We start from the raw sequence: 15937 nt of genomic DNA on the forward strand, positions 1-15937 counted from the left end.
CCATTTATATGTTTAAAATTATACACACGTGGTGCTTTCAGCTTATAAACTTGGTGGTGAGTAAACAATTCTATATAAATAACTCTTTTTAGACACAACTATAATAATTAGTTATTTAACCCTTATGAAGATGAATGTGAATATGTCATATTCAGACATTAATTGGTTTACTTATTATTATTATAATTTGTTTGGGTTGCAGCCCTGAGGAAGTCGTAGGTCTGATCAGACCAGACGAAACGTGCGTTGGCTGCTGTTTTGTTGAAAATAATACGAGGACTGTTTCAATGAAGATTTAATTGTGACAAGAATCAAGAAACCAATAAATGGAACACTAATACTGGACCTTTTTGAGTGCTCGATGATTATAGTATCCTTGTTGAGCCCTTTTGAGCTTATTGATCTAGTCGTGGTAACCGATTAGTTATCATTTTGGAGCACCGTTGTTACTTTGTATAATCACCTTTTACTTAGCTGTGCGCTCAATGGTAAACAGTTACCTATTAGTCATATTAATCTTAAGACTGCCCGAGAAACTTCTAATTATGCTTGAGAAAGGTCTCTAGTGGGTCATTTCTTCAGGTGGAGATGCAGCCTGCAAAGTATCTCGAAGAGTTAAACGCTCGCTGCTGACATACACTCAGACCTGCAGGTGATTGCTGTAAATCCTTGCAAGGCCACCTCCGCTATAAATCCTTCTCGGCTCGGTAAATTGTGTATCATTCATTTGGATAACACTTGTTATACAGTGTCTGGAAACAACAAACCTTTTATATGAAAATACTATATTAAAAACATTTTTTTTTCAGAATTACTCTTGTTATGTACGCAGCACATGAGAGGGTGGGAAGGGGGAACGGGAGGTTCAAGCATGCTGAAGCTTAAAGTTTAACATTTGCCATTTGATGTACAGGACTACAATTCCCTGCATGCTTGGTGCTGCTGTGTAGATGCACAGTCAGCCACCCCACAACACACAGGTGCCAGTAAGGAAAGAATGACCCGGGGCGCTGCAGCCTGCCGTATTCCGTCATCTGCTCGGACTGTCTGTAGGTGAGCCCGCAACAATGTGCTTAGTCAACACACCAGATATTTATTGCACAGGCTATGGGGAGTTTGGAAGGTTTTTCTGTAGAGATGTACATTGGGTAAGGTTGTGAGTTTCTGCTTTATTGAAAATATGGTTGTCAGTTTTGACCTTGATGTGACCTTATTCTGCAGCAACCTTCACATCACAGTGGGTTGTTGTAGTGTATAGATTCCGTTTTGTTGACTTTGGGAATTCTGATGTAGTGACTAACAAGCACGGCGCCGTCTTCATAAACACCGCGCTCTGCTATGCAATAGGTGATGCTTTTAATTATAAATTACAGTGGCTTTTACTTTTTTAAAAAGCATTGTCATTTACAATGCCATTAGCTCCAAAACTCGCAGTTGCGAGACCTAATGCATTGTAAATGCTTGTTAAAAATGTCATCCAGAAAAATTCGGTCCAGATCACCAATGTCTACTCTAGCTAAATTACTTCTCTAATGATACAGAAACACAAATCAAAAATGAAAATCTCTGAACAACAGTTTTTTTACGGAGGTACATCAAAGGGGCCAGGACTATTGAATTCAACCTACCAAAATGAAGCTGCTCATCATACCATCAAGTGACATTTCACCAGAACTATTGGACTGGCTGGATATCATAGACCCTGTCCTGCATTGTCATCTATGGTTCCAAACTTGGGTATCTGGATGATTCCAATGTATTTCTTGAATGAATTTGTTAGCAAGGTTTTTAGCTATTGCTTCTCTCACTTTAAATCACTAAGTTATATTCTTCCTTTTGTTGAAAAAGATCACCACGTATCCGTAACAAATGCCTTCATTTAGTCTCACCTTGGCAACGGCAATTCTATTTATTTAATTTGTTAACACAATTACAACTGATTCAGAATGCTGCAGCACACGTGATTACCTGAGCTCCTAAGTGGCTGTGATCTTGCCTAGCTTAGAAAAATTACATTGTCTCCCTATGGAGAAGTATGTCATCTTCAAATCAGTGGTCATCTTTCATAAAGCTATGTATCTAGGTTCTTGTCCTTTGCTTAAAATGCTATTGCCATTAGCCCAGTCCTCACACTTTCTATAGTCAAATTCCTTGACCTTGCTATTTATTTCTAGGTAAAAAGGTTCTATTACAGTGACCGGGCGTCCGCTGTTGCTGCTGCCAAGGTTTGTAACTCACTCCTTTCTGCAATACTTATGACTAGAGGCATCCTTGATTATTTTTAGGGAAACAGGTAACAGCTTAGCTATTCAGGAAATAATGCAGCTTAGTTTGTGTAATCCCGTTATACAAGTGCCTTGAAGCTTCAATGTTCCTGCACTAACATTTAACCAATAATATAATATGATACCACAAATGAGAAAAATTAATCTGAAGCAATGAGAAATGCTAGTTTGTGTCTGCCTAAAAATAGCAATTGACTCAACCAATATTTGAAGGTTTGAAAAGTATTTCAACAAGTGTTGCAGTGTGTAGATTAATGTTGCAAACTCCAGTACAAGCTGAAACTCAAAGGGGTGGACCTTTAGTCCGGGCTGAGGTTTAACATCAACGAATCAGCAATACATCAATAACAGTGTAGAAAATTAGGTCCCACTAGGATGGCAGTAGGTACTAGATTTGCAAACCATGAAGGTATATTAAAAGATTAGCAAAGATACAAACTCTAATCACCAAAGTTTATCAAAGATAAATGATCAGTACATAATTGTTTTCAATATACAACTCAAAGAAATGAAAAATCAACAAATACAAAGAAAAATGCTAAGAATTGTCATAAAGCAAAATCTGGCAAATGCAGATCCTTGAAGGGAAGAGTTCCTAATATGCCAAGCTAAGAAAGTGGGAAAATTCCTGAGAGAAGTTCAGCAAAGTCTCCAAAAGGCAGAATCAAATGAAGATTTGTCAGATGAATACGTATGGATTTACTCTGAAGTCTAACTCTTTGAGCAGGGGCAAAGGAAGACATCTAGGGCCAGATGTAGGTAAATCGATTTTACCGATTCTAAAATACCGAATTTTACCGAATCGGTATTTTAGAATCGGAAAATGGTATGTAGGAAAAAAATTGGTAAAAAATACCGATTCGGTAAAATTCGGTATCAGACAATCGGAACTTACCGAATCGGTATTTACAGAATCGGTATTTACAGAATCGGTATTCCCTATTCATTCCTATGGGCCAAAAGGCCCATAGGAATGAATAGGGAATACCGATTCGGTAAATACCGAATCTGTAAATATCGATTCCGTAAATACCGAATCGGAAAGCAAACAAAAGTGAAACTCAAGTAGGCAGCCAATCAGGTGCTACCACCCTCCCCCTCCCTACCAGGAAGTGGCTACACAGGCAGCTGAAACTAATTAGAAGCTTCTGGAAAGGCAGTTGGAGCTGAGCAGAGTGCAGGAGCAGCAGAAAGGGTTTTGAGCAGTTATAAAAGTGAAAAATGACAAGCAGCCAAGAAAAAGAGCAGCCTGAGAGGAGGAGGAAACTGAAATTCAGCAGCATGGAGCTGCAGGTCCTTGTGGAGGAGGTGGTGAAGGTGCACCACAAATTGTTTGGCAGGCAGTCCCTCACTGTGGCTGAATCAGCCAAAATAAAAATCTGGCTGGACATTATGGAGAAAGTATATGCCGTTGGGGTGACCACCAGGGACACAGAGGACCTTAAAAAACGTTTTTATGACCTGAGGAGCCAAACCAAAAAGAAAATGGCAGAACATCACAAGCAGGCATCAAAAACAGGCGGAGGCAAGAACCCAGCACCCCCCCTGACTGACCTGGAGGAGATGGTGGCCTCAACCATAGAACCAGATAGTGTCTGCTGACTGGGAGAAGTAGACAGCTCGGCCAGAGCTAAAAGCAAAAAAGGTAAGACAAATGCACTGCATTCCCCCCAATACCAACACCCTTACCTGTACCCTTAGTGGGCAAGTGAACCCCAGTCCAGTACTGCTAGCAATATACAGGGCCAATGCATGATGCGATATGTAGACAGGAAATGTAAGGACATGTCATACAGCACACCAACCAACTAGTTCATGTAATGACTGCATACAGAACATGGCCAATGTGATAATTATTTATTTGTAGTGACTGTGAGACAGTAGCGCTTAGCTAATGTACGCTCATATGTCCACAGGTGAAACGTCTCGCAGGCGTTCGCAGGAGGCTGAAGGGACACCACCTGAGAGGGAGGAGAGTCAGGATGCAGGACAAAGTACCCCCAACGTACCACAGGACAAAGCTGCATCAAGTAGCCATCCACCTGCCCAAGACACAGAAATGGCCCAAGAGTTGCTGGCGTCCCCTAGCAGATCTCAGTCCCCTCTCCTGCTGTCATCACCAGAAATGCCACCATCACAGCATGATGTGATACCCCCATCACAACCAGGCAGGAGGCATGTCGTGGCTTCACTCCCCGATTTGGAGTCCGTAGCAGCTGACATGGAGGGTGACGGACCACAGAACTTGCCTGTAGCAGTGAGCTCTGGCACAACACACTCCAGTGCAGGGATGGGCCATAGCACTGCAAGACGCCGCAGAGTGCAAGAAAGGCCAGCAGATGCACCAGTTGAGGGTCCAAGTGTGTTCCTTGGTCTGGAGGGGAGCATGGTGCGGATACAAAGGATGCAGGGAAGAGCCATCCAGGCATGCCAACGACAGCTGAGTTCCCTGAATAGTAACATTGGAGAGATAGGAAAGGGCATCAGTGAGCTGGTACAGGTCAACAAGGAGATGGCAGCAGGGATGCGGGGAATCAACAACTCGGTGCAGCTACTATGCACCAAACTAGACAATGATTTTGCTGCAAGGCACAAGGATAGGCGTCGTGCACATGTCCAAAGTACAGCCATCAACCGCCTGGCCACTGCCACATCCCTGTTATGCAGGAGAAGCACCAACATGCAGGAGGCCTTGACACAAAACACAAATGAGGTCACTAGGGGCATGGGCAGGATGACCAGTGCTCTTGAGGCGCTGTTGAATGCACAAACTGCACACACAGCTGTTCTGGATGTGCCTGTAAGTGAGGAGAGCATGAGCAGGAGCAGCATTGGAAGCACCCTTGCACCTGAAACTAGGAGGAGCAGGCGCCATGCTGTGGCTACAGGCCAGCAAGACAGTGAGCAGGTTGAACAACCTATTAGTGTTTCTGGGAAGCGAGCAAGGAAATAACTTTCACAGTTCATGGTGAAGTTAACCTGAACTGAGAGCATTGCAGTTAAATGCTTTTTGTTGCACCTTTGTGCTTTAAAAAAACAACGTCATTACAAAATTAAACTAGTGTTGTAGCATACTACGCCTGTCTTTGTCTCCTTACTTACTTAAAAATAGTTGCGTGTGACCTCTTCCCGTCTGTGTCTGCCATCAGTTGATGTTGCTCCTTCAGATGTGTGTGGTTCAGGCACTGCTTCCTCGTCATCATGGTCCCCATAATCTGAGATTTCAACTTCTGTGCCGTTCTTGACCGCCAGGTTGTGCAGCATTGCACAGGCTGCAATCATTTTGCAGCAGGTGATTGGTGTGTACTGGCGGGCCCCTCCACTTTTATGGAGGCAGCGAAACCTGCTCTTCCACATGCCAAAAGTGCGCACCACAATGTTTCTAGTTGTTTTGTGTGCCCTGTTGTATCTCCTCTGACTTGGTGTTGTTGGGTTGAGGTAGGGTGTGAAAATGAAGGACCGGAGGGTATATGCACTGTCCCCTATTAGTAAAAAGGAATTAACATTAATCACATGCTCACACACATCCACCTGTAATACGATTCAAGTGATTTCCACACAGTGTCTCACCTAGCAAGTATCCTTCGCCGAATTCCCCCGCAGTCAGGCGTGCGTAGATCCCACTGTTTTAGAAGATGTAGGAGTAGTGGGTACTCCCTGGGAATTTGGCTACTATGTCAGTGATCATGTATTTAGCATCACAGATCACCTGTACATTTATGGTATGGGTGGATTTATGGTTCCGATAAATGTACTCTGTGGCAGCAGGTGGGCATATTGGTATGTGGGTACCATCAATGCAGCCAATGATGTTAGGGAACTGCGCCATCTGATAGAAGTCTGTCTTTGTCCTTAACAGTTCTGAATGCGTTGCAGGGAAGCTAATGTAGTGCAGCATTCACTTCAACATGGCATCAAGGAATTTTTGAAAGAAACGATACAGACAGCTCTGGGACACCCCACCTATCGCAGCAACCACACTCTGGTAGCTTCCAGATGCAAGCAGGTGTAGGCTGCACAGCACCTGCACATGGGGTGGGATGGCGTGCACCCTTGGGGTAGGATGGTCCAAAAGTGGGTGTAGGTCCCTGATGAGGTCCAGGATTGTTCGTGGGGCCAGCCTGTACCTCTGTAGGATCTCAGGCTCAGTGAGCTGGAATAGTGTGATCCTCTGCCTATACACCTGCTCCTCCCTCCTCCAGACCCTTTCTCCTTCTACCTGGAGCCGGAGCCGCCTCGCAATGACATAGAATGCCGCCATTCTGGTGTAAGTGGTGCATTTTGGGGCCTTTTTTATAGCCTGCACCTGGTTACCACCTGATTTCAATCCATGGTAAATACCGACTCTTAAATACCGAATTTCATGCAAATTCGGTATTTAAAAGGGGACCTACATCTCGAAATTCATTTTTACCATTTCTTATTTACCGAATCAGTAAGTTTACCGATTCGGTAACTTTACCGATTCGGAAAATTTACCGATTCGATAAATATACGAATCGGTAAAGTTTCCGATTTGGTAACTTTACCGATTCTGTAAATTTACCGATTCGGTATATTTACCGATTCGGTAACGTTATCGATTCGGTATATTTACCGATTCAGCTACTTTTTGGTCCCCTACATCCCGAATGCCCAATACTGGTCGGTAATGGCCGAAATTACCGAATTTCGGCCGTTACTGACCGGTATTGGGCCACCTACAACTGGCCCCTAGTTGTTAGAGTGGAAAGGGACATCTGCATTTAACTAGCTCAGCAATCCACAATTAAACACATAAAATTCTCAATAAGATGCATATCTCTCCACAGTTCTCAGGAAGGGGGGACCAATCAGGATCCATCATTTACCAATAAGTCACCTTCAGTCTCCTTCTCAGACATCACTCTGTTGAAGTTTTCTACTGAACAACCTTGAAGAGATATCTTGTAGCAGGAAGATACATTGAGATCTGCTCATATCAGGGCACATGTGTGGAAATTCACTATTTACTCTGTGTGGAACATGTTCAGATAAACAATTCTCACAGAAAGCAAAACTACTGCAGCATGCTCCTGAAAGGAGAGAAAGAACACAGCAGCCAAAAACACATTTTCTAGTTAGCATGAATCATTTAAACTGAGGCCTACATTAACTATGGCTAACTTAATGGTCATCCTTAACAGATTCACTTAAAATTATGTGCAAGATATCACCCCATTTCACTGGTTGTCAAAAATTCAAGCAAATATAATTCTGATTCATCAGACTTTGGGGCTGATTATGATGTTGATCAGAGTTTCCTCCGACCGATACCGTGATGGTCTTGGGACCATTTTTCTATGGGAGCTTGTGCAATGGCTGTATTACAGGCTCTCCAAAAGAAATGGGTGTGTGTGTAATACCCTTCACCATCTGGCAGGCACCCCATGGTGCCTGTCACACAGAGCAGGGATTTACAGGGGGCGCCCTGGTACCCCCTCAGCGACAAACCATAGGCTGCGGAGGCAAGGGAACCCTGCTAGGGCCCCCCAAAGCCACTTTCTGACAGCTTTCCCGTGCCGGCTCTTCCGACACGGAAAGGCTGTCAGAAACCAACATAGTAGTCCCAGTGGGGAAAACGCAGTCAATAGGCGATTACTGTGCGAGTCCGACCGGCCGGAAGACTCTGAGAGCCGGTCGGAACTGCATCGAAAGGCCCGGCTGGTTTACGCTCCAACCGCCGACATCATAATTCGGCAGTTGACCGCAAACGGACCGTGTTGGTTGGAAAGACTCCATCCGCAGTCGGAAAGCTTCTGACTAGCGGTTTGAGGCTTTCCGACCGACGTTGTAATCGGCCCCTTTGTGTTTTGCAAATATTCAGTGCCTTTCTCAATGTTTCTAACAATTAGGCAATTTTACCAGAATATACATAAAAATAAGAAGTGCAATTTTGTCCTTTTCAGCTGTCATTCAATGTTAAAGTAACATATTGATTCGCAGTGCTACATGATGTATCGTTTTGTGAGAAAGCATGCGCCGTTTTTAAAGATAAATGTTTAGGTTGCACAAATCCCAATTTGTGTGTTGTTCGAATGTAAAATATGGTGTTGTTGGAAAGATGAATCTTGACTGACAGAGAGTCAAGAGAGCAGTAAATTCCAGAAGTGGGCACACTGTATATATTTTCCAAAAATAAACCTGTGAAAAAGCAATTCTATGTAAATATGTGGATAGACCAATTCAAATTCAAAACTATTGTTAGTGCATATGCCATAAAAACCATTACATATATGTCATTGTACAATCCATCTTTAAGTTTACAAAGAAAATAAGAGCATGAAACGAAGTTAAAAGATTATGCCCGTAGGCTGTGTTAAAAAAAAGCAACATGAATTAAGATATTGCATTCATGGGTAGCATTTTTGATATTACTTTTTTTAGTCTGTATACAAATCTTTATGATTTGTCCAATGAGTCTTATATTTGACCCGTTATAACATGCGAGGCTGGCTAGCCGGCATGTTCCCTACCCAGGTTGTTAAAGGGTTGGCATAGAAGGTATTGTTGCTTGTTCAGGATTTATGGGCATATGCAAATGATGTTCATGATAGTTTCTTGGGCTTGCTTGCACCATCTGCAAACTTTATTAATTCCCTTAACTAGCCATTTTAGACAAAGGCCCAGAGTAAAGATCTTCCAAACAGTTGGAACTTGAATTTAATTTGACTATAAATGTAGTAAGAAGTGCCTAAGTTGCGCCTGTTGCACTAAAACTATACAAATGTATGATGAACCATGCACAAGAGCTATTTGCAAAGACATTGTTGTCATCAAGCAATTACAGCTTCCGTGTGTTACTATTATCACATTTCTTATAGACTTGAAATCAAATTAGGTGCTCTACCAAACAGACCAATTACAGGTTCCTTATACTCCTATGTAGATAATCTCTGAAAATGCACTTCTATCTTTCAATAGACAATTGTAACCAAAGCCTGTGGTCAAGTGACACCTGCCTGGCAATTCTTGACATATTATTTCCAAGAATGGGTTTTGTGCTGTTCCTGTGAAGCCAAGGAGAGGGGGTAGATGAAGTGATGCTAGTGTTCTAGTAAGGGGGCGTGCTCCATTATGAGAGAGTGCCCTCTCACACACCAGGGGGTGTCATGCTTCATCATTGAGCAAGCTCCTCATGGGGCGGGCGGTGCAATGCTGCACGAGGGCCCATGAGGAGGTTCTTTTCCAGAGATCTTTTTGTATATGCCAAAGTGGTGGTGAGAGGGTGGTCATTTTTGTAGTGTGTGAAAGAATTTTAACAGCAGTGGTTTAAAATAGGTATAGTGCTGCTTATTGCCAATTCATTTTATTGATTGAATTCACTACCCTAGTTAACAAATGTGGTGCATATACAGGATACAATGGTCATAATAAGACTAATCAATGTATAATCTAGAATATGGTCAACATGTTTCTCGCCTATGTAAGTCCAATCGGATCTAGCGGCGGTTCATCAGGACCCGAAATATCTAACTGCACTACAAAATCGACACCATTCCTTATAATTTTTGTAATTTCATGGTGATCCGTCAAAAGATTCGGTCAAAATGAATCATTAATTGTACCTTAACCTGGATAATGATCCCAATATGTGTAACTACAGGCTCCTTGAAGCTTAAAGCAGAGTGGAACACATATGAGATTTTTGCTTGCAGAATAGTGTCCTCCTTGAGACCTACTCCGACCCTGCTCGTCTAGGGTAGTGAGTTCAATTATTTAATTATTTAGTGCACGTAAAGTAGCATGTAAAGCGGTTAAAGTCTTTAGTAATAATTACAATCATAATTTTTCAACCGAAATCAATGCAAATGAATTTGGTCAAAACTAAATTGACAGATGGAGTCCTGAAAATTCTTATCACAAAAGCTTTATTGAGATGTTTTACTGTGAATCGGTGACATTGATGGCTGCATGCGAATGCACGACAGAAATGCAGTTAACTAATGTAGTAAATGAGGTCAGTGGAAATGTAGATTTAAGTGCAGGTAAATAATTCTAATCAGCGGTACTGATGAATACTGGTGAATGGTTGATCAGCTCCATGGTTGGGATGTTGCATGTCAAGTAACAAGTCTAGCCATTGTTGAACTTTTTTGTGTTAAGTGTATCTTTGTTTTCATTGTGCCTAGGTATTGCAATGAGCACTTGCCTTGCCCGCCACATATGTACTGGTCAGGCTGGGGTCTCTGGGAACGTTGCACAGTCCCTTGCGGAGGAGGGATTCAGGCTCGCCGTAGGACTTGCGAAAATGGGCCTGACTGTGTGGGCTGCAATGTGGTAAGACACTTATTTGTTCTCTTTCCAGCTCTGTGCTTTTTTCTTATTAATTAGATCTTGATTTTAATGCATTGCATATAGCAAAATGATATGTTTTTCCTACACCTGCTGTTTTAACACCACTAACAAGGAGATGTAAATAGTGAAGCGGAATAAGAAAGAAAACTACCCCGAGGATTAAATGATTAAAAATGAAATGCATACTCAAATTAATAAACCAGATGATGCAGTATACTTTTAATTTACCAAGGATACGTTTATCAGTGTAGCTCATTATGGAAGTTAGATAGAAAAGCGGAATTGTATTCATCCCTGTCTTTCAGGTAAGGGATTTATTCAATGAGCCCTTGTACGGCATATGATGCCCATTAACATTTCAAATGTATGTTAAATGTACGTAAGGCACATTCCAGCTACACACAAACATTTTCTTTCTGATCAACACAAACTTGTATGTTGTAATGTTTGATCGCCTTAATGTGCGAGGAGATCTCGCAGGAACAGACAAACGCCGGTGGTTCCCAAAGTATGTTTTCAAGCATGCTGACATACCTGAAGGCAGGCTTGTATGCTGGTTCCCTTGCAAATACCAGATAAGTCAGCTGCTGAAAATACCAGTACTGAAATATTGGCAACTTCAGAGGGGGTATTTACCAGCGATAATAATTGTGTCTCTCGGGGTCCCCTTTTAAATATGGATTTATTGGTGGAACCAGCAATTCCAGTCTTGAAACTCTTAGCTTTTGCTCATGAGTCACCCAGCATTTCACCAAAAAGCAGCATCTCCTTTTAGCAGTGAAATACACTGGATCTGTTCTATTCCTGCAGGACTCATAATTCCAGTTGGACTGGGTATTCCTATTACCAGCTCAAATTAAATTAAACTCAGAACTCAAAATTTAGCGTATGAGCAGCACTAGTATAAGAAGTGCACACGGGAGCCTAATATTTCTCTTCCTATGGCGTTACTGATACCAGGGCATCATTAACTCCACTTGAAAGAAGGAGAATTCTTCTCATTATAGGATTTTGGGGAATAACGTATTGGAGTTGGTGGTTCCACTGTCATCTGCCTGTTTTGCCATTTGGTGTGTCACCTAGAGATTAGCGCTGCTATCTGCAGCCAAATTCTCTTGGTGCCCAACTGGGCAATTACCTTTTCCTTCAAAATCACTCTAGCACTTGTAACAAAGTCTGTTCCATTTTATTGCTGCCACATGCCCTTGTTAAACTTTAAAGCGATTAGAGATTTGATGTGCAGTTGTAGAAGTTTGACATTTATGAAGTTCATATGGCTTGCATTGGTTCCCTGTGTGGTTTATGGAAGCCAATGTTGAATCCATAAGTACTTTAATTGTTAAGGACTGGCATAGTTCTAAGAACATGTCTCTCATCATATGACTCTCAGACCTTTATCATCACAATCTCTTTTCCTGTGCAAATTTCATTTCTCTGAATAAGTATTCACATTGTGCTGTTCTTAAACTATTGCCTTTACTTCAGTATTGATACAAAGATACAGGGCAACCAATATTTTCTATCCTTTAAATTTAGCAATATGTAGCGATCCCTTTTTCAACAGACAAAAAGAAAAACAAGAGGATTTTTGTTAAATAGTTTTCGAAGTGTGATTTGGCAGAGCAATGTCAATGATTCAACAATATGATATTTTATCGAGCTATATTGATAGAACCAAAGTTGTTTATGTTGTGTTCTGCACAATTGGCCACATTTAGCAGGCCCCTATCTGGCTTTCTCAAATTTATTTTGGGGATTCCTCACCGATCACGCCATGAGGTCTTCTAATGTGGATATTAGTATCAAGATTAAAAAACACAGAGCTAACCCTCTGGTATTTTGGGCCAGGCCATGGCCATCCCTACAGCAGCCTGTTTCAAACAGTATTACCTGATGTGATGGTTTATTCTGCAACCACCCAAGTACCATGGCTGAGTGATGTCAAAACAGCCAAAACTTTGACATGATCCATGGTGCACATTAATTATACACATTTCAAATTGATTCATATGCCTTTAATTAAACATAGGTGAATCGCTTTATCCCACAAAAGCACAACTAAATATTCGCAGATTATTCAAACGTACTGAGTGGCTTGCTTTCAAGAATTTACCTTGATTTACAGACTCAAATTTCTATGGTCTATTTTAACATGAAGTATTGTTCAATGTACTGTGAAAATAAGGCATTTCAAGTTTGTTGTTTTTACATTTTAGTTAGAAATCAAAATGAAACTAATGTTCCACCCCTCGCCCTTTTCCTTCATCCTTTACCCTCCAGCCACCTTACATTTGGATGGGTGGAGGGGCGGAAGTAACAGCTCCCTCCAGCACCATATATTTCACACTGGGGATTGACATATCAAGATGATGCCAGAGAGAGAGAGTACATTAAAAAAATTAAATCTGCACTGTCTCTGGGATCAGACATCCAGTTTCCCATCTCACACTTGTCCAATGCTGGTTTGTTGGCTAGGCCATGGTATTTTTCTAACAGGCACATTTTATGCCTTTTGCAAACATTAATCAAATTTACCCTTTTCCCCACGGTTTTATTAGGTTACTGCCAACACTATTTGTCCAACCAGACTGAAATGCCCTGGTTGAGTCTGACGTTAAATCTTAGTTCTCCTCTTACTTCTCAGCTGTGGTGCACATCAGTTTCAGGTGCACGTCCTCTTCATAGTACTCGCTGGTTTCTGTGTCTGACCTTGCCTTGTACATTGTGGATCTGCAAAATCGGCCCTGTAACAAAATCGGCCGAACACCGGCCCCGGCAAAGAGCTCGGAGGCACCCCCAACACCCCGCGGGGGAAAGGGAGGCCGGCCGAGCACTTTGCCAGGGCCGGTTTTGGTTCCCAGTCCGGCCCTGTTTACGTTTGTTTTGGAATTCACAAAACTGCATTTTAATAGTAAGTTTATGAGTGGGAAGACTCCACACATTAAACAAGCAACATCAGCTGCAGCTGGCACAGGTAAGTGCGGGGAGGCGGGCAGGGCGTGGCAGTGGGGGGAAGCCAAAAGACGACAGAATAGGTAGTATTTATTTATTTAATTATACATTTTTTTTCCATTGAATTGAATATTTAATTATACCTATTCCGCCCGTCTGTCTCCTTCCTCCCCCACCCCACTGTTCCACCGGGTTTACCTATGCTGGCCATCGCTGAACGACATGGCTATATTATTATGTGTAGATATCTCTGAGGAGTCTCCCCACTCGTAAACTTACTATTAACATGTAGTTTTGTGAATTAATTTACACAGAAGTGTAAGTTTTCCTTTGTGAATCAGGCCTCATCTGTGTAAGTATAATACACCTTTATCCCAATCACAGATTCTCCAACGTTATCCTTTCTTCTACAATAAAGGGAAGGAGCTCATGTTTTAGAATGTTCAAATTGCATTGCTAAGTGGGCAGCTGGATAGTAAATTTAGCATAACTTTATTGCCACTGGGATTAGGAGAGTAAAACCAGAGTGTGTGTTTTTATTATAGCTTCGTGCTAGCTGATTTTCTTAAAAGCCATTAATTTTAAGCTACTGAGCAACTTTACTGCCTTAAAGGTGACTTTAGAAAGCACTCGGAATGTGTTTTGGGAACAAAATCAAGAATCTGATTAAAAAATGTTCTTGCCACAGTTCGTTGTCAAAGATTTAATGTGATTTATCTTTGTTATTTAACCATTTCCTTTTATGAGAGAGGTAATGGGCAATAATAATGTCTAATTGATTACAACTGAATGAAAAAATATTCCCCTAGGTTAAATATAAGGAAAACCATAATTTAAAACCATCACCTTTCTACTAAGGCTAGAATAAACACTATTCACATTAGAAAAAAGTGGGCAGAAAGACGAAAACAGAAACAAAATAATCCAGTAAAAGAGTAGAAGGTTTATTTTATATATTGTCATAAATGCTCCTCAAGCAGACACAAAGGTTTGTGGACTTTGAGTCATCATCCCCAGCATATCCACGAAAAAACCTTTTAAAAATATGTAACCGCATGAAAAAGAACTTCCCCATTAGTGTCCCCTGGGGTTTATCCCTATACCTACTGCACCATTTGTGTCCCCTGGGGTTTATCCCTATAGCTACTGCTCCATTAGTGTCCCCTGGGGTGTATACTCATGTTTACTGCTCCATTAGTGTCCCCCTGGGATTTGTCCCTATAGCTACTGCTCCATTAGTGTCCCCTATGATCTATACTTATATCTACTGCCCCATTAGTGTCCCCTGGGGTTTATACTTATATCAACTGCTCCATTAGTGTCCCCTGGGGTTTGTACTTATATCTCCTGCTCCGTTAGTGTCCCCTGGGGTTTATACCTATAGCTGCTGCTCCATTAGTATCCCCTGGAGTTTATACTTATATCTCCTGCTCCATTAGTGTCCCCTGGGGTTTATACTTTCATCTCCTGCTCCATCAGTGTCCCCTGGGGTTTATACTTATATCTAAAGCTGCATTAGTGTCCCCTGGGATTTATCCCTATAGCTACTGCCCCATTATTGTCCCCTGGGGTTTATCCCTATACCTACTGCACCATTAGTGTCCCCTGGGGTTTATCCCTATAGCTACTGCTCCATTAGTGTCCCCTGGGGTGTATACTCATGTTTACTGCTCCATTCGTGTCCCCTGGGATGTGTCCCTATACCTACTGCTCCATTTGTATCCCCTAGGGTCTACACTTATATCTACTTCCCATTAGTGTTCCCTGGGGTTTATACTTATATGTACGGCACCATTAGTGTCCCCTGGGGTTTATCCCTATAGCTACTGCTCCATTAGTGTCCCCTGGGGTGTATACTCATGTTTACTGCTCCATTAGTGTCCCCTGAGATTTGTCCCTATACCTACTGCTCCATTAGTATCCCCTAGGGTCTATACTTATATCTACTTCCCCATTAGTGTCCCCTGGGGTTTATACTTATATCTACGGCTCCATTAGTGTCCACTGGGATTGATCCCTATAGCTACTGCCCCATCAGTGTCCCCTGGGGTTTATCCCTATACCTACTGCTCCATGTGTGTCCCATGGGGTTTATCCTTATACTTACTGCTCCATTAGTGTTACCTGGGGTTTATCCCTATAGCTACTGGTCCATTAATATCCCCTAGGGTTTATACCTATATCTACTGACCCATTCGTGTCCCCTAGGGGTTGTCCCTATATCTACTGCTCCATTAGTGTCCCCTGGGGTTAATCCCTATAGCTACTGCTCCATTAGTGTCCCCTATGATCTATACTTATAGCTACTGCCCCATTAATGTCCCCTGCGGTTTATACTTATATCAACTGCTCCATTAGTGTCCCCTGGGGTTTATACTTATATC

The 15937-nt window shown here is 42.1% G+C and overlaps 1 protein-coding gene across 1 annotated transcript in view; it reads left to right on the plus strand.

The window, feature by feature from the left end:
- The window catches only part of SEMA5A (semaphorin 5A), a 1863338-nt gene that overhangs the window by 1534227 nt on the left and 313174 nt on the right, over nucleotides 1–15937 (plus strand). The window contains exon 16 of the mRNA XM_078687625.1: nucleotides 10436–10583. Within this exon, the coding sequence (XP_078543751.1) occupies nucleotides 10436–10583 (148 nt within the window). The remainder of the gene's footprint in view (nucleotides 1–10435; nucleotides 10584–15937) is intronic.

Source organism: Lissotriton helveticus, chromosome 4_1 (genome assembly GCF_964261635.1).
Source record: "Lissotriton helveticus chromosome 4_1, aLisHel1.1, whole genome shotgun sequence".
NCBI lineage: Eukaryota > Metazoa > Chordata > Amphibia > Caudata > Salamandridae > Lissotriton > Lissotriton helveticus.